Here is a 22,379-nt window from a genome sequence, read left to right on the forward strand (position 1 = left end):
AGCGCAGACTTCGTTTTTCTTCATCCTCTACATGCCCTGATCTGGCTTAGAAAAAGCCACAGAAGAAAATGGGTAAGGCAAAGGAAGATCCCTGCATTCACCATTTGTACCATCTGTCCATTTTCTTGCCGTATTTCTGGACTTTTCAGCAGTGGGAGGAACACCAGCCATGTGCTAAGATTTCTTCTTATCTCTTAAGAACTCTTCTAAGAGAATTCATACCAAAAAGTTCAAGGATACTGAACTTGTTAACACTTTTGTCACAGCTGTGAGTGTCAGCTAGAGCTAATTCTTTCCTATCTCTGTGTAGCCAAGCACTGAGATTCCTGCTCCTACACTGTCACCTGACATTGCAGTATGCATCTGGATGTCATTATGAGTCCCAGTGCAGGGTCACCCACTGGCTTGGATTTCACCTGAAAAGGGCTCTTCAGAGGAGTTGAGCCTACTCGTTGCTGGGATGGCTTGGGGAACTATTCCTCTCCTCTCATCAGTTCCTTCACCACCTGTCTCAGAACATGGACTGCTCCATTGTGTTCAGCAGAAAACAGGAGACACAGTTTCCCAGATAGGGAAGTACAAGGCTTTCCCAGCTGTTTCCTGTGCTTTGAGAATCTTCCCAGATGGACTTTGAAAACCTTCCCAGAGACACTGCCTCCCTTGCCTCTGATGGGCAGTCTGCTATCTTACATGGGCCAAGGATCCAAGCTGCACTGTCCCCATGTAAACTTTCTTAAGCTTTTCTATTTTCCTTCATAGAATCATTAAGGTTGGAAAACACCTTTAAGATTATCTAGTCCAAATTTTGACGGAATACTACCATGCCCACTAAACTATATTGCAAAGTGCCACATCTACTTGTTTTCTGAACACTTCCAAAGATGGTGACTCCACCGCTTTCCTGGAGGGCCTACTCCAATGTTTAATTACTCTTTCAGTGAAGAATTTTTTCCTGATATCCAGCTTAAACTTCCCCTGGTGCAATTTTTATTTTCCTCTTGATCTATCACTTGTTATCTGGAAGAAGAGACTGACCTCTACCTTGCCACAACTTCCTCTCAAAGAGTTGTAGAGAGAGCAATAAGGTTACCCTTGAACCTTCTTTTCTCCAGGCTGAACAGCCCAACAATCCCTCATCCTGTGCTCCAGGCCCTTCACCATCTCTGTTGCCCTTCTCTGGACATGCTCCAGCACCTCAGTGTCCTTCCTGTATTGAGCATCCCAAAACTGAATACAGGATCTGAGGTGTGGCTTCTGTACAGAGGGATGATCCCTTTCCTGGCCCTGCTGGCCACACCATTCCTGGTACAAGCCAGGATGTCATCAGCCTTCTTGGCCCCCTGGGCACACCTGGCTCGTGTTCAACCAGCACCCCCAGGTCCTTTCCCACCAGGCAGATTTCCAGCCACTCTTCCCCCAGTCTGCAGCACTGCATGGTGCTGTTGCCACCCTGTTGCTAACAGGACCTGGCACCTGGTTGAACCTCAAACCATTGGCCTTGGCTCATCAATCCAGCCCGTCCAGAGCCCTCTGCAGAGCCTTCCTACCTGCAGCAGATCAACACTTCTGCCCAGCTTGGTGTCATCTGCAAAGTGACTAAAGGGGAGCCCTTGATCCCCTCATCTAGATTTTCAACAGATATTAAACTTCTGGCCCCTATACTAAGCCTTGTGGAACACCACTGGTGACTGGCTGCCAACTGGATTTAACTCCAATCACCACAACTCCTTGGGTTGGGCCATCCAGCCAGCGTTTACCCAGCAAAGAGAACACACATCCATGCCATGGGCTGCCAGTTTCTCCAGGACAATGCTGTGGTAAGATAGTGTAAAAGGTTTTACTAAAGATTAGGTAGACACCATCCACAGCCTTTCCCTCTCCCACTAAGTGAAGATCACCCTGTCATAGAAGGAGAACAGGCTGTTCGAGCAGGACAAGCCTGTCCTAAACACATGCTGGCTGAGCTCTATCCAGTGATTTTTCTGCACCTGCCATGTGATGGCACTCAAGGTGACCTGTGCCATGATCTTCTGTGGCACTGAGGTCAGGTTGACGGGCCTGTAGTTCTCAGATCCTCCTTCCAGCCCTTTTTGTAGATGGGTATCACACTGGCTAACCTCCAGTCACCTGGGACCTCTCTGGCTAGCCAGGACTGCTGCTAAATGATGGAAAGTGGCTTGGTGAGCTCTTCTGCCAGTTTCCTCAGTGTTCTTGGGTGGACCCCATCCAGCCCAAAAAAATTTGGGAGTGTCTCAGTGTCACAGCTGGTCACTAACTACTTCCTCCTGGATTATAGGGGGTTTATTCTGCTCCCTGTCTTTGTCTTCTAGCTCAGGGGGGTGGGTACCCTGGGGACATCTGGTCTTTCTGTTAGAGACTGAGGCAAAGAAGGCATTAAGAAGCTCAGCCTCATCCTTAATGACAGTATTCCCCTGCCAAGTCAAATAAAGGATGGAGCTTCTCCTTGACCCTCTTTTTATTATTAATGTATTTGTTATTTTGATAACAGTAACTGGATTGAGTTCTAGCTGGACTTTCTCCTTTCTAATTTTCTCTCTGCAGGACCAAACTATATATTTGTACTCTTACTGAGTACATCTTGCTGCTAAGATGAGTACAAAAAACCAGATTGGCTTCTTTGTAAATAAACAAAATATTAAGTAATCTACAGTGTTTTTCTGTCCTTTGGGCGAGGGGAAATGATTAACAACATTTCTAAACGGGAACTAGGTTAAGTTTTGCTCCAACTAATACACTTTTAGCTCTCCTTCCTACTCCCTGCCCCAAGGGACTCCAACACCTAGAAAAGAGAGCAGAGTTAGAGGTGATCCTGTGGCAAGCTCCTGAGGACTGTCCTGCTGGCTCAGTATTTTTTCACAACCTCCCCCCACCCCCCTCCGCCCTCGCTCTTTGTGAAAATGTTGACAGCTTTGGAGCTGGCAAGCTGTTGGCGCAGCTTTCGCAGCCATGCTGGGTGTGATGTGTGACACACTGCGGCAGGAAGTGCTCAGCGCCAGATCTGGCGATAACCGGACCTTTCTTCCAGGAAGGCGAGATCATGTGGTCCTGTGTGTGAGTAACGCGGGTTGGGAGTGCCAGAGTCATTGCACTCTCAGTGATTTGGGGACCTTTCGCTGCGGGGTTCCCGATAGCCCTTTGGAAATGTCACTCGGGGAGCAGTCACACGCCGCGCTCTCCCCTCCCAGCCCACGAGAGCGCAGCCTGTGGCTCGCAAACCCACAGAAACACGGCTGTGTCCGTCAGTACCAGGGCAAACCAAAGCTGAACAACAGCCCTGGGTGGAAAATACTGGAGTGGAAAATGTCAAGCCAACGACCACAGGCACGAGTCCTCTCTTTATCTTAAGCCGAGAGACAGCAAAGATAGCTGTCACATCTCTCATCTCCTTTCCAAGATAACTTGTTCGTTAATCGATACCACTCCCACATCTCTTACTTTTTTGCTGTGGAGAAACAGAAAGCAAGGGGTACTTGCAGTAAAAAAATTCCTCTGAAGTCAGATCTGATCAAGGGTTTGGGTCCTTGGTTGATTCAAAAGCCTGTGGTGATAGATGTGGTATGCTTGCTTAGATAGATCAGATTGAGATTCTACATTTTTTGTTCTGCTGAAAACATCAGAGAATGAAGATTCTTCTTTCCAGGAAAATTTAATTCAAAAAGGTAAGGTCTTTGGCATTGAGAAATACCCTCAGATGGGTTCTGCCCCACTGTGGAAAGACCCTCACAGCGTAAACTCAGAAAAGCTATATATATGAATACATTTGTGCCTAAAGATGCTGCTTGTCCCTCGTTATCTGTGGAAATTCTGGTTCAAAGTAACTTTTAAAAGTGAAATCAGGTCTCAAATCTCTTGAGTAGTTCTGAAAGCATTCCCAGTCAAACACTACAGCTTTCTACCTACATTGAATGTTTATCCACTAGAATCCACCATGAGGCAACTACAACTAGCAATGGCTTTTGGGCTTCATGCAGTCCGAGACTAAACCTGGTCTAGTGACAGAACTGAAAAATATCTATCCCTGCACAGCTGCCATAATGAGCCCAAGTGAGCCCTGGCCCAAATAAGCTCAACCCCAGGTCGATGTCACTGGCTAGAGCTCAGCCCTGGGTCAGGAGTCACCCATGTATTGATAGAGTAACTCTGTTTTCTCTGCTCCAGTTCAGTGTCTCTGCTCTCTGTGACAAACAAAGGGGCACATACAGACCTGCAGGACTGTAAGCAGAAGGTCATGTAGGAAAAGTAGCTGAGGAGGACCTGGGTCTGGAAGAAAAGCAGACGCTGCAGGGAGGTATGAGGGGCTGTGCAGCTGAGTGTGGGGAGCCCCGCGTCAGGAGACTGGGCAGCAAGAAGTGCAAGGAGACAAGAGGGAGTCTCTGAGGTGGGCACTGCGAGGCACTGTGCTTTGCTTTCATCTGATGAACACTGGCGACCAGACCTGCTCTCTGCTGCTGTCTTCCCTCCTTCCAGCCATCTACCCCTGCCAGCCAGCATCTGCTCCATCCCTGTGCCGGGGAGCACACACCAATGGGACCAAAGAGGGTGGCTAAGAAAGGCAGCAGTTGCTCAGCAACTCCCCGTCCCCTGGGGAGGACAACGTAAGCCATCTGCAATCTCCTGGGCTGCTCTTCTCTGCACAGCTAGAGGTGCTCCTACCTTGACTTTTTCTGGATTTCCCCTGCTCAGCCTGCAGATCTTCTCCCGCTTTAAGCCTCCAAACCCTCCATTTCAGAAAAGAAAACAGCCACTGTGCAGGGTGTGCTGACCCACTGCAGCAGCATGGTGCAGGACAAAGGCCGAGCCGAAGGGACATGGCACCAGGTTATTGATCACTGAGGAGACCTTGAGCTGGGTAAATAGATGTCCTGCTTCCTCCCCCACTCCCTGCAGGTGTGAGCTGGGGTGTGGGCCAGGTCTCACAGGCAGCAGCAGGTTTTAGAGGTAGGTCTGCAGCTCTGGGGGAAACCTCGGAGCCTGCCATCAAATCTACTAACAAAGAGGCTCTTTGCTGCTTCCTGCCCTCCCTCCCCTGCCCCTCCATCTGCGGTCGTGTGCTTTTGCCTGCGGTTTCTGAAGGGATGCTGTGGTAGTGGAGAAGTGCCCTGCTCTCCTGGACTATCCCGTTTGGCTCCCTGGGGAGGAGACCCTTCCCAGGGGCTGCACAGAGAGGTGCCCCACAAGGAGCAAGGGAGGGCAGTCTGTGCCGGGCCTGTTTGTACCGCCTGCCCCTCTGGAAGGGTGTGTTAGAGCAAGTGGATGGATGTGTGACTGCTTGTCCGAGTGTGGATGTTCACCAGGCTGGGTTTGATGTTCTGGAGTGAGTTACGGGGTGCTTACATTCTGCAAATGTGTTTCCATGTTGCAAGGCAGCCTGGAGGGCCTGGGGCTCTGTAACCGGGGGGAGGAGGCTGAAAAGCCCACTCCTCCTTATCAAGTGATGCTCAGTGGCATCCACATGGGCTAAAACATGCAGGAGGGCAGCCACCTCTTCTCTCAGCTGCTGCAAGTCCCTCCCATGCACTCCTCTCCCCATGTTCACATGCACCACCGGGAACAAAGACGACTCACAGACAGGACACAAGCATTCCACAAAACCTCCGTGTTCTCCCATGCAGATGCATCCACATCCATTTCCTCTCCAACTACGGAAACGCAGGAAACCTTTGAGGGCAGGCATGTACTGTGTGGTGGCAGAGGAAAGGAGGAGGAAAGTGGATGACAAGCATTAATGTGGCTCTCTTGGGCAATGGCATTTCTCACCCTCAGAACCCGGGGCTGACAGAAGAGAAGCAGCCAGGAAGAAGCAAAAGAAGCAATTTGGGGGAGATGAGGGGCAAAGGAAGACAGAAGGTGTCCCCTGGCACAAGCAGGTGGTGGTGAAGGGCTGAACATTATTCAGGTGCTCTCTTCTCATTAGCTCAGCTATTGAGCCAGTGCCAGCATTGACTTTGCCTGGGAACACACAGCCTGGTGGGAATGGCAACGTTTGCTTACTTTTAGGGATCAAGATAAAAATGGCACAGCAGGCAAAGTGTAACTTCAGGTTCCCAGGCACTGGCGGCTTTGTGCAGGTTTTGCTCACATTTCAGGTCACCGATATTCTTCCGCGTTGATTTCTAGATCCAAAAAAAACCAGTTTTAAAACAACTCCCAGCCTGGGAGGACAACACTTTTGTATTCAGAGAAACTCATTATTGTACTAATTTGCACTTTTGACAGAAGCAAAACCCAGGGAATGTCTTTGAATACCAATGGATTACCAGGAGATGTAGACAAGACAGTGTCCTGGAAGCCTGTCTCCCACTGATTTAGCAGTTTCATTCACATTTGCTCTGAGCAAAGTCTTTGATATTTGCACAGTGATCCCTTGGGGCCGTACATCTTGGGAGAGGAGGACAGATTTGGCGTAACACCTTCAGAGAGGGTGGAGGGGGAAACAGAAAAACCAGCCTGACCCTGGCATGCTGTGTCACCAGACGCGCCTGATGGAGGCCGAGGAACAGGAGGAAGACTCCAGCTCCCTCTCAAATGACAAATCAGAAACTAACTCACGTCGCTGCCTCCGCTATGTGCCCCTTGGGATAGCCTTTCTAGTGCTGGCTGGAGCTGCTGCAGCAACCTGGTATTTCCTAGGTAAAGATTCATGCGCTTTTTCGCCCCAGCAGGAGGTGGAGGGGGGATAGTCAAAGCAATGCCCAGCCCAGAGCACATTAGTGACTCTGGGTGGCCTTTAGACAGTCACACACAGAGGTAGCCCCCTCTTTCCTGTGTGTCACTAAGGTAACCCTTAGTGTCTTCTCTTAGTAGTGTCTTCTCTCTGCAGACTACAGGCCATGGCACCTGGAGCCGTCCATCCTGCAGTTCTACTGTGGCAGCCTCCAGGTCCTCAACCGCCGGTACTCCCCGGACCTGGGGCAGGTGGAGTCCAGAGCCTTCTGGGTGGAGTCAGCTAAGCTCCAGAACATGGTGAGGGCGCTTCCATCCACACAGCCAGCCCTGAGGCTGCTCCCTGAGTAGAATGAGGAAGGGCTCAGGGCAGGCTTGGGCAGGCTGTGCATCAAGGGGGATGGAAGGTGGGATCAGCCGCTGTAACACTGCCCTGTAGTTATGGGACAACGTTCTCGTTGCAGCTGAAGGAGCTGATTCGTGCCACAGAGCTGGGTCAGTACTACAACTCCAGCACGGTGTATGCCTTTGGGTGAGTAGCACCCGCAGCATATTTGCTTGTTCCTTTCTGAAAGCTTCCAGTAAATTGTACTCTGGTTTCACTGAAATCTGCCCATGACAAACTTCTGCAGTCCCTGCCATCACCTCCAAGCTAGGCTGGACAGTCCAGATTCAGAATGGTTCCAGCACAATAGAGCTGGGGATATTTTGATGCTCCTCTTTATCCCAGGTCATGATGAAAAGCCAAAACTGAGAAATTTTTCAGAAAGGCAAAAGTTCAAGAGAGTAAAAAAAAATAATTGGGAAGAGATTAAAAAAAAATTGTCTTGGCATTGTCAGTAGAAACCAAGCAGCTGGAAATTAATTTTTCTAATTCAAGAAAGCTATTTTATGGCCTGACTCTAGGCACCAGAAGGGAGAGGCCAGAATGCAGCACGGAAAATTTATTCCCGCCAAGAAGCCCAGACCACCTGGGAACAGGATAACAGTGGAATGGGACAGATGTGGGACTACAGCTTTGCAGGTCATAACAGTAGAACAGGATAGCAGAAATGGTTTCCAGACTGATGGTCATTTTCTTCTGATTTTTTTCCTATGGAAAACCACACCCCTAAATTTGTCCTTTACCTAAGGAACATTCCAACTTTGATGTAATACCGTTTTCATCTAGGGAAAGAAAAGTTTTACTTGCCCATCTTCCTCTAGCCTTTTACTGGACAAAGATGTGTTTCAACATCTCCTTGCCCTCCCCCAGCCAATTTTCTCTGCCAGCTGGTTGAACAGAACTTTCCCAGGCACAGTCTCCTGCAGCTTTAGCCTTCCCAGCATTAATGGGTTGAGGTAAGGTACCTGGTCATAAATCATCCATTTGTCACCACTGGGAGATGAGACAGTGAAGTCTTGAGCTTCTCTTTTCAACCCCTGGTCAGTAGTACCCAAAGGTCATTTCTACCTGAAATGAGACTACTCATTAGACTGGTCTTGATTAATTATCATAATAATTTGAGCTCATATGGTCATCAGTAAGGCCAGATGGCATGGAACGGCTTTTTCCCACAAAGCACTGACTCACACCAAGGATATTGCAGCTCTCCTGCCCCACTCAGAGAGGTTCCTCTGGGTCACAGCAGCAGAGTTGGAAAACCTACACAGATATGTCTGATTTATGGAAAAATAGTGGGGAGGGTAATTCTCCAGGGCTTGTCTCTCCAATAATTCTGAAGATGATGAGCAAGAATATTTTACACGCTATTTCTCTGTTAGGGAGGGAGCTCTGACCTTCTTCTTCTGGTTCACCCTCCAAATCCCTGAGAGTCAGCAGAAGGAGGCAACTGCTGAGAGGGTAAACACAGTGCTCCACCAAGAGCTCTCCACCAGCTTCAACAGCTCAGGCAGCCTGTCCTACCAGACAGAGTACAGGGTCAACCCAGACTCTCTGGTTCTCCTGGGTAAGTACTAGCTGCTCAGCTGTGGCCTGAGCAGTCAAAAATGCTCCATGATGCAGAAGGTTAGGAGAAAAGGCCAGGAGTCTATTGAAGGAGACAGAGGAAACCTGAAGAGGATGAGAGAAATAGTAAAGATCAGGAGATACAATTTAATGCATTTTTTCCTGATAGAGAAGAACTGAAGTTTGATTTTAAAAAAAGAAAAAAAAATCCTTCCTTTGAAGGATTGAAATTATTGGAGATACACCTGACCATGATCAGATAGGTGATTCTTTTTTCAGCTTTGGCTTCTGTAGAGCAAGGTCTTAGACAGGTCATGACTTTGATCAGCTCAGCTTGAAAATACCAAGCACTTAGGTTTGCTACTTTCCTTTGGGAGATTATTCCAGACTGTTTGATAGAGACAACAAAAGCAACATATCTGAGTCACCACTAAGTCTTCCTCTGAGACAAAGCATCATTGTCACTTCAGTTCCTGACAAATGATTTTAAGGATTATTTATTGTTGCCCACAGTGAAGGTCACAGCCTGTTTAAAAAGCCACCCATGCAAAACTGCTCCAGAGCTGTTGTTAGGTAAGGGGCTAGGGATGTTTATGTAGTCAATGCATACAAGTCCAATGGAATTTATATTTGATCGTTGTAATGAGGCTTAACTTGTCAGCCTTGTCTGATCCCTCTTACAGAGTACCAAATCTCACAGGTTTTAAAATACACTGTGTTTCTTCTCCTCCTCTTGGGACTCCTATTTCCAAGTTTCTTCTTCCCATGAGATGTTAAATCTCCAAGTTGTTTGTTTTTTCCCCCCAGGCATGTGATCTTAGATTATTCTAAGATGAAGCTTCTTTTATTATATCCTACCCATACTTTGTTTAACTTTTACCCCCACATCCCAATTGTTTTGTGGGTCATTTTTTGGTGCCTGTGAAGAAAATTCGATTTCCTCTAAATGATTTTCAGTCCCTCATCCAGACCATCATTTTAAGGTCTTAGTCAGAAGATGCATTAGCATCTCATCAAGACATCTCCTCCCACAGTTACCATTAGCTCCTTACTTCTACTTATGATTTGTTTCCAGCATACCAGATCCTATGCTCAGCCAATTTAAATGAATTTTCTTTACAAAGATTTCACAAGGAAATATGCTAAATCCTTCCAAGTCAGCTCATCTAGCATTTTCCTTTTATTTGCTCACTTCATAATGCAACTCATAAACAAATAAGAATGATGGTGCCATAATTTTAGCTGTTCCCAGTTCCTTCTTATTTGCTTTGCATCTGTTTCACTGTTTTATTCATTTCAGCAGACCACACTTCTTTCTATTTTGGACTTAACACACCAGTTGTAGTTTATCCAGCTCCTTCTGCTTTCCCTAGTCCTTTCCCCCTTCAGTCAGAAGCACAGTCTGATAACTGAGACAATTCTTATACTGTTGAGCCAGGGTGACCTCCAGCCAGTGACTTCACCTCTGGTTTCATTTGCCCTGTACAGTCAGAGTGAAGAAGCAGCCAGCTAATAGCAGTCATTAGCACTCCATTGCTTTCTGGCAGACTCTTGCAGGCCTGCTCAGCTCTGAACTCTGCCTTGAGACACAGAGCTGCAAACCATTGATGACTACAGGAACCTCTCCAACATCTCCACTGCTTTATTTTTACTGCAAACCATTGACTACAGGAACCTCTCCAACATCTCCAGTGCTTTATTTTTACTAACAGCCACACTAAGTGGCCACCTTCCAGTACACTACCTTCCCCCTTCCCCAAAAATCATTCAGGACCTGCTGTTCTTCACAGGAACTCGGTTTTGTTACCTTCAGATAAAGGAGTACTTACTACCAGCTCTGCACAGACTATTTCCTACAGCACATGAGCCTGCCTAGGAGCCTGCCTTATGCCTGCAGGATCCTGTTTTCCACAACAAACAACTGTTTTTGCTATGACAAAACCACTCATCTCTCCCCACAGATTTGCTTGGAAGCTACAAATGCCCAAAGGCCTGACCTAGGCAAACCCCCAACAACAATCCTCACACCCAGCTGGCCTCACAGTGCCTTTTATTTTGGCAATTATTCCCAGTAGCACCTGATCTCTGGCTGATTCCAGTTCAGCTGGAAGGCTGGAGAAAAGCCCATCTCCCTTAAAGGGTTATCCACCCTGTGGCTGTTTTGCAGAGATTTGTAGCCCCTGATGGTCACTTTCTGTGTAACTCCCCTCTCCAAAGGTGGGCTCTACGAGGATGTTGAGTAGCTCATTGCACGGTGGTCATCAAAAGAGAGCTCCTTCTCCACCCTCAGTCACTCCCATATTTTTGACTGGGCATTCTTTCAAGTGGGACAGCAGATGGTGAAGGCTCTGGGAAGTGGGGTTGTGCCCTGTGATGTGGCTGGCAGAGGAGAGGAATGACTGCCTGAAGCAATGTCCAGCCCTCCTGGGAAAGGGAAGAGGTCCTGGAACAGCACACCAAAATGGGCAAGGAAAAAGGCAGAGAAGTCCCTGGTGGGCTGGAAAGCAAGAATAAGGGCTGTTGGATTTGGGTCAGGGGCAGAAAAACTTCCCAGAGAGATGGGCTGGGGAAGGCATGACTGAAACAGGCCCCTGAGAGCAGACAGAGAGGTATCTGGAGCATGCCCCATGCTGAAGCTGTAAGTGAGCTAGTTACAGAAGGAAGGAAGGGAGTCCTCACCTACCATGCTAGGTGATCAGATTGTCTTTTTTTATCCAGTTTATATTTTTGTTTATCTTCCTTTATATATTTTTTTTCTAACAGAATCCAGTGTGAAAGACATAGTAGTGCTGCAATCCACTCTGGGTAGGCTACCTTCTCCTTTCCTTTTGAGTTCATGACTTTATGGGAGGGATTTTCACTGGGGACAGAAAGCTTGTTGGCCTCCTGGACTTGTAAATCCTGGGAAGGGCAGAGTAGCAGCAAGGGAGCACCAGTGCTGCTGCTTGGCCAGATCCCAACTACATGACTGCTATGCACTGGATGGCTCTGGGCAGAGATGCCAGCTGCCAGGGGCAATGCAGCCACCTCAGACTTGTCCTGGTCCTAATGAGAACTGTGAATTAGCTGGGTGTGCTGGTACCACAGTACTGATTCCAGGCCCCATGCAATGCTGCTGCTGGGGTGGGGGTTTCCTGTGTGGCTCTGCACTGGATGTGCCTCATTTAGTAGTCTGTTGTCTTGGCAATGTTTGAAGATGCTTTTAGTAATTTCAGGCAGTCTTGTAAGTTCTCTGTCTGGCAGCTTGCATTAGATATGCTGTTAGAAACTCACCTTTAAGCTGATATTTACTCAAAAATCCTGGTGTGAAAGTCTTCTGAAACCTGGAATTCAGATGAGGGAGATCTAAAGCCAGGAAGAATATGGGACTGAGAGGAGAAAGAGGTGAAAAAGTAAATAAAGCCAATGGAAGATAACTGTGCTGTGCTGACATTTAAAGCCTGAGGAAGAGGGGACAGTTCTTAGAGAAACTGGGGCAATGGTACAAAAGGATCGGTGCCACCACAACATACGTAAATGTAAACCGAGATCACTGGGATGAGTCAGCCTTACCCCAAAAAAGGGCTCACACTGATATACCAAGTGACAATCCCATTTCTTAATTTCTCTTACAACCACGTCTATTTCAGGTTGCTACAGGTACAGCTATGTCCAGGAGGATGATGTCCTGAGGCTGGAGGGCCCTGACTACCTGGCCTCCAGCTGTCTTTGGCACCTCCATGGCCTCAAGGGCCACATGATCAAGCTACGCCTGGAGTGGACCCTGCCTGACTGCAGGGACCGCCTGGCGATGTACGACGCCGCCGGGCCCCTGGAGAAGCACCTCATCACCTCGTAGGTAGCTCTGAGCAGGGAGAGCACGCTGGGGAGGGCAGGCAGGATGGCACGACACACCACAGCAGGGGAAGGTGTCAGACGACATCAAAGGAGGTTCTCCTTGATGTACAACCTGTCTTTTGCTGATCAGCTGAAGTCACTGATGTGGGATATGTCTTAAAACCATGCTGCAGGAGCTGTTGCTCTTGGCCCTTTGTTTGGTTCAGTTAGTGCCTTAAAACTGCTGTGTGTGGATCACACAGATATCCATTGCCTCTCTTTCTCCTTCTTCTCTTCCATTTGTTTGTTGCTTGCTTCACTCCCATCCTTTGATCTCTTTCCCCGGAGGATCTACGGCTGCAGCCGGCAGGAGCCCATCATCGAAGTCCTTTCATCTGGCCCTGTCATGTCCATTGTGTGGAAGAAAGCCATGTACAGCTACTATGACCCCTTCATCCTCTCAGCACGGGCGGTGCCCCTCAAAGGTGAGGAAGGCTGGAGGAGAGTGGCTGTAGTTACAGGAGAAGATTGGCTTTCTCCTACAGTGTCACAGCTCCTAGAGGTCCTGCATCCCTGTTAGGGGCAGAATTCATTCTGGGTTGCAGGGGTAGTCAGTATAAGGCAGGTTACATGGCCTCCCTGGGCTGAGGCTGAGCTGACAGAGAGCAGGGCTTTGAATGTCTGTATTTACAGCTTGTGAAGTGAACATAACTCTGCGGGAGAGCCTGGAGCTGCAGGGGAAGATTGGCACCCCACACTACCCCAGCTACTACTCGCCCAACACGCAGTGCACCTGGCACATGACGGTAAGAGCCAGCTCCCACAAGAGCCTCCACCCAGTCCCCAAAACCAGGGCAGTGCTCTGCACATTGTGGGGGTACAGCCAGGGCTCTCAGTCAGATCATCATGAGAAACAAGAAGAGGGTGACAGCCTGCCCAGCCTCCACATAAGGTGTGTTTCTGAAGGGGAAGAAGTCTAATATTGCATACCAGCACAGAGATGCTGTAGCTGAGGAGGAATCTGAAATCTGATCTCCAGAGGGGTTCTTCAAAACAGAACCAGATTGATAGGAATTGATAAGAATTGCCAGGCTTTGATACCAGCAGCAGAGCCACCCTGGGCTGTGGCACGGCTCCAGTTTAGAGGGTGCTTCTTTCTGACTGCAATGTGGTCAGAGACATCTGGCCTTCACATTTGCTCTGCTCATTTCTGACTTACAGAGTGTGCTGTAACACTCCTAGGAGCCATCTGCCCTCCTTCCTCTGCTCTGCACCCCCTTGTCTGCAGGTCCCATCCCTTGACTATGGGGTCACCCTCTGGTTTGACGCCTACGCACTCAGCAGACAGAAGCATGATCTGCCCTGTACCCAAGGCCAGTGGATCATTCAGAACAGAAGGTGTGTGGTGGGATCCTGGTTTCTGTCTTTCACTTCCCACCTGGGATAAAACTGGGATTAAACCTCTGCAGGTTCCCTGCTCACTTCAGCCACCGTGTGTGAGGAAGAAGGGCCAAACACCGAGCTGCGCTCAGTGACCCCTCTTTGTGCTGGTGCCTCCTGCTTTTCTGCTAATCTTGTTCACTCTCTCCCCAGTGAACACATTTCTCACAGATTTGCTTCGAGCTACCAACCTGCTTTCTCTGTCTTGCTGTTCGCATCAGGCTTCTTAGTTTTCTCCTGTGTGTGTAACCTTGGCGTCCTCCCACGTCTCCTGTGTTTGCAAATCTGCCTGTCACCACCTCTGCAATATTATCTGTGTGCCATTGCCTTGCAGCCACCTCCGTACAGATCTTCCCCTTAGCTCCATATCTTCCTGCTTTGACTGCAGCCATTTCCCCTGCAGGACTTCCCACAAATAGCATCCATATGTAGCTGGGGCTACTGCTTACCACTGCCCAGGTGCAAAGGATGGAGACCTGTTGTGCTCCCATCCCCTCAAAGCAGGCTCTGAGAGAGGTGGACCTATAGCTTTTGGTTTTCCTCCCACTCATTGCAAAACTGCTTGTTTCCCTCCAAAACCTCCCCCAACCCACCTCATTAGTGCCTTCTCCATAGTTCCTGTAGGGGTAATTTGCCTTCCTAGGAAGGATCTGATCCAAAAGTTATGTTACCTTGGCTTAAGATTTCCACTTTTTCCCTCCCTACCTTCCTCTCTTAAACTGTCAGTGCCACAGTTTCTACAGCGTGGCTTCTTGGAAGATGACAAAGGAGAATCTTCTTACACTATAAGAACTGAACTGCTTTGCATGGCCTGATCTCAGTGCTTTCCAGAAAGCAGGAAATGTCCAAAGACAGGAGGGTCCCTCTGGGCTCTGTATTTCATGCATACTGAAGGCATTTTGTAGTTCCTGGTTTGCCCACAACACCCAGTCTGCGTGACCCCCTTCCCACCCCAGCCCCACCGAGCCCCCTTGCCCTGCTTTGTCTCCTGCCTCCCTGTCCATCCCACCTCGCCTGTGTTTGCCCCTCAGGTTGTGTGGCCTGCGGACCCTGCAAGCCTACGCTGAGCGGATCCCGGTCACATCTTCTGCTGACATCACCATCACCTTCACCTCGCAGATCTCCTTAACCGGCCCTGGCGTACAGGCAGCTTACAGCCTCTACAAGCAATCTGACCGTAAGCTTAGGTTCTTCCCTGCTCCTTTGGGGGGCCCAGCAGCCCCTCTGCACTTGGCTTGTGCTGGGAGAAACATAAGGCACAGCCCAGGAGCCCTAGGTGCCATCCACCCTTCAGGAAGGTGCTCACAAAGGAGTGATGCACCAGTGATCCCCCCAAAAGAAGAGGCAATTATGTGCAAAGTTGTTTCTGCCCATGTGGCCCTGCCTCCTGTGGCCGAGCATCCATGCAACAAAATCCAAGGTCACAAAATGGCCTAAGACCTTACTCTTGTGTCAACATCACAGATTGGCCTTGGGAATTTAATGAGAAAGCACCTCTGCTTGAAGCAACATTTGTTTTGATTACAAGATCTCTTAGAGAGAGCTGTTTCCTGCTCACCTTGGAATCCGTGCAAACAAGAGATAAATAAAACTGCACACAAACACACACATATGCAAATGCCACCCACAGTCTGTCTTTCCAAGGTTTCACCATCTCCCTCCTAAAGGGTGCCAGTAATGCACACCAGTCCCTGAACACGTGCACCTGTCAACATGTCTAACAGCAACCCCTTCAAGGTCCCACGTAAGTTTTGATAGCAGCTCCAAAGAGCCTGTTTCGGCTTTCCTGTGGCATTCAGGAGACATGAAACAGCCGTGATCCTGATGAATGGCATGCCAGACAGATGGTTGTCCTGGATATTGCCCATTGGCACCCTGCAAAACAGTGAAAGCCCTCTTTCCCCTGGTGCTTGTCCTGGGTCCATGTGTCCCTGTTAAGAGCAGATGACATGGCAGATTTTGGGGCATGCAGTACACTGCAGCACTCCTGTGGTCAGGAGGGTGTGCAGTTCCACCGTTTCAAGCCATGGTGCTCTGCTCCCAGGAGGTTTCCAGTCATTGGGGACTAATTACTCTCTTTTGGTTCCACAGCCTGTCCTGGAGAGTTTCTGTGTTTGGTGAATGGTTTGTGTGTCCCAGCCTGTGACGGGATCAAAGATTGCCCCAATGGGCTGGATGAGAGAAACTGTGGTGAGTGATTTCTTCTCCCTGCTGGCCCCTGGTCTCAGCAAGACACAGCCCCTTGCTCCTCCGAAGTCAGGGAGAGATGGAGAGATTTGGGTGGCCAAGGCACAGCCTTGTACCTCAACTTTAGGAGCTTAAACCTCTGTGCCCTTACGAGTCTCATCCCACTGGTGTATGGCTTTAGCCTGTTCTGGAAAGAGTAGTGATGCTTCTGGCTCCTGTCACAGTACAGTCTTCCTGGGAGAGTCCCCTAGGAGCAAGAGCACCAAGAGTTCCAGGCAGTCTGAAAGAAACCCCCAGCCAAGCTGTCCCCCACCTTGTCCTGCCTTCATCCCACCCAGGGTCTACAGCCAAGCCCAGCCCTGGCCTACAGCCCCCTCTGCTGTCACACCCCTCAGCATCCCCTCCCTGCTCTCACCTCCCCAAGCCCACCTGCTGCCCTTCTTTCTCCTCCTTCCCCCCAGGCCATTTGTGACACTTCATCTGTACAGATCCTCACTCATATATTTTGCCCCATTTTGGGAGCATCGAAGTCCTTGATCAGCCTCAATCAGTTCTTCATGCCAAAAGCAGTTAGTGCTGATTCAGGTTCCACTCTTAGCATCTCAGAACTCCTGCAGAGCCCCATTCTCATAGGAACAGCAATTCAGGCTTAGACATGGCACCTAATTCATCTATTCTCTCACCTCTGGTGTGATGGGGGGCTCATCATATTGCTGCCACCACTAACTTTTCATTAGTTGTATCCCACAGATGTTTTTTCACCGATAAAGAGCCCTGAACCACTGGAGAGAGTGGCCAGTTTTGAAAGATTCAGAGGGAGCTGTAGGGAAAGTCTAAAGTCAAAGGAAGGAAAAATCTTCCTAAAGAAGCTTTAATTCTGTGCTAGAAATGTGAGAGCTCACATAAGATCGCCGAAGTTGGGTTTTGTATTGTCTGCAGTGTTGCTGACAATGTGCTCTGTCCCATCATCCAGCTGTCTGACATCAGGGTTTGCATGCTTCCCTCCTGTAGACATGGATACATTTGCATCTTATGAATATCTAATCTTTTCTTGAATCCCAGCATCTCCTTGGCCCCAGGGATATCATGTCATTCAGTTATACAGGCTGGCACAGACCAAGACTGACAGAAACCCCACACTCTCAGTGTTTTCCAATATTACTTTATGTTTGAAAAAGAAAATAGAAACATTATTATTTCCTTCCCTTCTTATAATCCTGCCACTAACGCATCTCTGATTATTCACTCTATGTTGGTATGGAACAATCCCTGTCTCTAAAATCAAAGTTCAGGTTGCCTCAGACCTTTATGTGCCTTTAGTCATCTAGAAGCTTTATGCTATTAATGAAAAAATTATAGTCATTGCAGTAAGAAAATGGAACACACAAACAGAACAAGTTCCTGCTATGGAAATCTGTGAACAGAAGTCAAACTCTGTGGTGGGCAGGCAGCTTAGATCCATCTCCATCCTCCAGTGTCCACCAGAACTCATAGACATTGCAGAATCCTTTGTTGTTTGGGACCCAGCTGCAAGGGGAAGTGCTGGTCTGTATGAAACAGTGACCCATGAGCTGGGGTTGACAGCAAGGCAGGAGGAACAGTGGCCTCACCAGACAGGATGCAGTACAACAAAACCCTAACAAGGCAAGCAGACCAGGACTGATGGTGGTAACTGAAGAGTTCATGGACCTCCAGACAAGTGCATAGTGCTGAGGTGGGTCTGAGGCCAAGACAAGAGAAGCTAAGCCAGCAACAGCAAAGTGTAAGACAGGGTGCAGGCATGCCTACAATGCAGATCAGGCAAAAGCTACACAGCTGCACTATACTGGAGCTGGTCTTAAGCACAACTTATGAAGTGGGGATAGAGGCTGCAGAGACTGCAGGACTCACGATCCTGACCTCACACCTTGTCTGCCTGATTCCCACATGCTTTCCTCCTGTGCAGTGTGCCCTGCAAAGTTCCAGTGCCATGAGGACAGCACTTGCATCGAGTTCAGCAGGGTCTGCAACCAGCAGCTGGACTGTGTCAACGGGAGTGATGAGGAGCACTGCAGTGGAGGTAGGGAGGGGACAGTGCTGGGATGACAAATGCCCACCCCTGTGTTCAAACCAAGGCTGTCTGTAGAGTATTTCCTGCATGTAACATAAGGGCACCATCGGGGAGTTAGCTCGCCCAGCCTCCTCACAATATTTGTGAGCTGTTTGTTTGACCAGGAAATTCCCTGTCATCGTTTATGGAGTTCCCCCAAGCTCTCTGCTGCACTTTCTCCTCATTTCAAGGACTTCAGGCTGTATCTACAACCAGCTGCCCTCTCTCAGTCTTGGCTTCCCTTCCTTTTGGCAGGGGTCCCCTGCGGTCCTTTCACCTACCGCTGTGAAGATGGGACCTGTGTGAAGAAACCCAACCCCCTGTGTGACACCACTGCAGACTGCAAGGACCTGTCTGATGAGAATCACTGTGGTGAGGAAATGATCAGCCACACGTCAGCCAGGCAGGTTCAGGATGACACGTAGCTGCAAGCTGCCCCATTTTCTCCCACCACCCAGAAGAAGCAGCCACCCTCCCTTGTTCCACCAGCTTCTCCCCACCTCAGTCCCACAGAACCAGCGCCCCTGCTCCACCCTGCAGTGGCAGGGACAGCAGCAATGAGCCAACTCTGTGCTGAGTGTGAGCAAGCTCTTGCTCTTTGGACAGCTGCTCCCTGCCTCCTTCAGGCAAAGGCATCAGACCAGACAGACATGTCTCATAGGACAGGTTCAACCCAAAGGCTGCCTGTTTGACTGCTGTGTCGGCTTATATGACATTGTACAAGGATACAGCCAGGAAAATCACCCATGTCTGCATGGCCACTGGCAGGGAGAGAGTTAATGTTTTGCTTCCCTGCTTGTTTTTTCTGGAGCCCCAGTAGGCAGTGAAGGGGAATGACCAGGAGGGTTTCCTGACAGCACAGCAGTTAGCACAGTCAGCATGCTGCCCCAAAGGCATCCCCAGGCTGCAGCTGGGGAGTGCTGGGAGGGAGTGCTCACTAGACCTGTCCTGGGCACTACACAGAGCATGTGCATGTCCTGGCTGGGTAAGACGAGCGATTAGAAGTCAAACTCTTCAGTCAACTAAGTAGGAAAGGAAGGGCAGGCACAGTATTTCATGTTCCCTTCCTTCCTTGAAGTACCTGCTGTGTCTCCTCCTCAGATTGTGGGATGCAAGCCCCTCTCAGCAGGATTGTGGGTGGTATGAATTCTGTGGAAGGGGAATGGCCGTGGCAGGCCAGCCTGCAAGTTCGGGGCCGGCACATTTGCGGGGGAACACTCATTGCTGACCGCTGGGTGGTCTCAGCCGCGCACTGCTTCCAGGATGAGAGGTAAACGGAGAGGGGAGGTGCTGGATGGAAGGATTTGCATTGCTTTCCATGTCATGCCTGATGGGAGGCTCTTCTGACTGATGAAAATGTCATGGGGCACCTGCACTCCTCTGGCACCTCAGCCATGCTTCTCCATGGCTTGGAACTGAAGAAAGGGGTATGGATATATGCAGTATTATCTGGTGGTGTGTGCAGGGGAAAAAGGGGCAATGCTGGGATTTGCAGAGCAGCTTCCAGGGGGCAATGATAGCAGAAGATGCTGTGCAGCTCCACCTTTGTTTTGGCTCTGTGTTGTCCCCACGCTGTCACAACAATGGACATGTCAGCATGTGATAGGATGGGGAGAGCATTACCTGCAAAGTGTGCCCTTTGGGTCCCATGCTCCTCTGCTGCATCCTACAGGCTGGCCTCCCCCTCCATCTGGACCGTTTACTTGGGTAAATACTTGCAAAATGCCACCGGCCATACAGAAGTGTCCTTCAAGGTTATCCATCTCTTTCTCCACCCTTATTATGAGGAGGACAGCCATGATTATGATGTGGCCCTGCTCCAGCTGGATCATCCTGTGATTATCTCACCCTTAATCCAGCCCATCTGCTTGCCTGCTCCGTCTCACATCTTTGAGCCTGGCCTTCTTTGCTGGATCACTGGCTGGGGAGCCCTCAAGGAAGGAGGTAGGGTCAAAGTCTCTTGGTGGCCTACTGCAGCAGCGCTGAGGCAGAAACATAGGTTCAGATGTGTCATAAGCAGAACAGGCTTCTGTTCATCCCAAAACATTGTGCCTCCTTCACTCCTTCTGATTTTGGGTAATGGGTTGACCAAAGTTACCTGTTGAACGCCCTGAAACCTCATGTGGAGAGGCAGGCATGGCAGTCTGGTAATCTGTATGGGGACAGCATCTGTTTCCTCATTCAAAGACTAGAATAGCCCTTCAGGTCAGCTTAGTGCCTTAACCCACTTACAGACTTGTTCCAGCTGCTTCCTAACTGGAAACACTCAGGAGACTATACAGAACTGGACACTCCTGGTTTGTACTCTTAGACAGAAGAGCTTAACATCCATTTCAGTGAGAAACAAACCCAAGACTCTGACAACCCAGGGGTTTCCCCAAAGCAGAATAGTCCTTGTCCCAAAAGCAGAAGTGCCCACAACATATGCCTGTAGGGAAAGGAATGAAGGGGAATTTTATGCCTTCCATGCAGAAAAAGTGCTCTGCTGAAAGCCAGAGGCTGTGATGCCAGTGGAGAGCAGAACAGAAATTCCAATGGCAGGTTTCAGCATGCAGTGAGGTAGGCATGGGCTAGGGGAAGTTCCACCGTAGCTCACCTGCGCTAATTTTGGTGCTCTACTTTTCAGGGCATATCAGCAATGTTCTGCAGAAGGTGGATGTGCAGCTCATCCAGCAGAACATCTGCAGTGAGGCTTATCACTACATGATTACTCCCAGGATGCTGTGTGCTGGATACCACCAGGGCAAGAAGGATGCTTGCCAGGTGACAGAGGAGTTGTGGGATCAGGGTTGACTACCAGAGGTGGGATGTGTCCCAAGTCTCACAAATGCAATGCACAGCCTGAAATGAGGGGGGAAAGACCATATAAGGTCACCTTCCCAACACTTCCTCTGATCTAAGCAGCCAACAACAGCTCTCATGACCACTTCTTCCCAGCATCCTTGCCTTAGACAGGATCCAAATACAGTTAAATTACCCTTTTCCCATTTCAGTCCATTCTCCACTCTACCTCCCACTTTCAAGTCAGGTGACTACATCACTCTCTTACACCCTCAGCCTCTTTAGCACCTGTCAAACACAATGATCTGTGTGCTCCTTCATTACTATTAATCTCAAGGAATTCTTCTCTGCCACCCCTTATGGAATCCAGTCAAATTCCAACAATCATCCTTGCCTGCCACATATTTGGAAATGCCATGTGGACCAGGAGGAATCAGTAGAGCAATCAGCTTTTTGGGACCTGGCTGAGGGGGAGGAATTTGCATGATGAAGTAATAACTGAGTCAGATGTTTGCACCGGAGACTGTTTTTGACATCTGCCTAAAGTACAAGGAATGTTGCAGATGTCCCAGGCATGAGTTGAGGGGATACAGGGATCTGTATACAGAGGGGCTCAAAGAAAACCTAATCAGGCAGCAGCAGAATCTGGTGGATCATCACGACTTGATTTTGCTTTTCTTTTTTCTAGGGTGATTCTGGAGGTCCACTGGCCTGCAGAGAACCCAGTGGCAGATGGTTTCTTGCTGGTTTGGTCAGCTGGGGAATGGGATGTGCACGTGCAAATCACTATGGAGTGTACACCAGGATCACTCAAGTGCTGGGCTGGATGAACCAAACCATGAGCTGAGAAAAGTGCATCTCTGTCTTCTCCCCATCACACCTACACTCACATGGCACTCATTCCTGATCTTGCTCACTTGCCTTCCAAAGAAAGAGAGTGTGGGATTTTGTCAGACTGGGATGCTCTTCTGAACTAGGAAAAAAAAGGCTGCTGCAGGGTTTGTGGAGAAAAGCAGGCAGACCCTCTTCCCCATTAGTGTTTCCCAGGGAGCATCCCAAGGGGTTTTTAGGCCATCCATCCAAAAGCAGGGAGAAGGGAGGCAGGTGGGGGAGTTGGGGGCAATGACATGACACACAGCAATAGGCCCAAGCTGATGGTTTCTGAGAAGAGGAATAAGGGGAGTTGAACTTTCCATGAACCATGTGATTCAGCCACAGTCTTATGCTGGAACATTTGCTGAAAGAAAATGTGACTGATGTAGTTAGAGATTCCAGTAACTGTGAAATCAATCTGCCTCCCTCTTCCTTCCTGCTGCTTATCCTTCATCCCCCTTCCCCTCCCATCACTCCTCCTCTTCCATCTCCCTAATTGCTTCTTTTCTTAGCTGGCGTGTGCTGTTCAGTGTGCTGTTCAGCTCAGCCAGCCAACTCTTC

At 49.2% G+C, this 22,379-nt stretch overlaps 1 protein-coding gene across 1 annotated transcript; it reads left to right on the top strand.

Annotated features, from left to right (window-relative positions):
- Positions 1-6,479: 6,479 nt before the first annotated feature.
- Positions 6,480-21,792, top strand: TMPRSS6 (transmembrane serine protease 6; the record flags this gene model as incomplete). The annotated part of the gene is made up of 17 exons (XM_084206832.1): positions 6,480-6,651; positions 6,842-6,984; positions 7,149-7,216; positions 8,449-8,633; positions 11,396-11,437; positions 12,262-12,466; positions 12,797-12,933; positions 13,142-13,254; positions 13,737-13,846; positions 14,920-15,065; positions 15,980-16,078; positions 18,021-18,134; positions 18,420-18,536; positions 19,266-19,434; positions 19,837-20,108; positions 20,791-20,927; positions 21,634-21,792. The coding sequence occupies 17 exons, from the start codon at positions 6,480-6,482 to the stop codon at positions 21,790-21,792; spliced, it is 2,388 nt and encodes a 795-aa protein (XP_084062958.1).
- Between the last annotated feature and the right edge of the window lie 587 nt (positions 21,793-22,379).

The sequence above is a fragment of the Fringilla coelebs genome (assembly GCF_963513975.1).
Source record: "Fringilla coelebs genome assembly, chromosome: 5".
Lineage (NCBI taxonomy): Eukaryota > Metazoa > Chordata > Aves > Passeriformes > Fringillidae > Fringilla > Fringilla coelebs.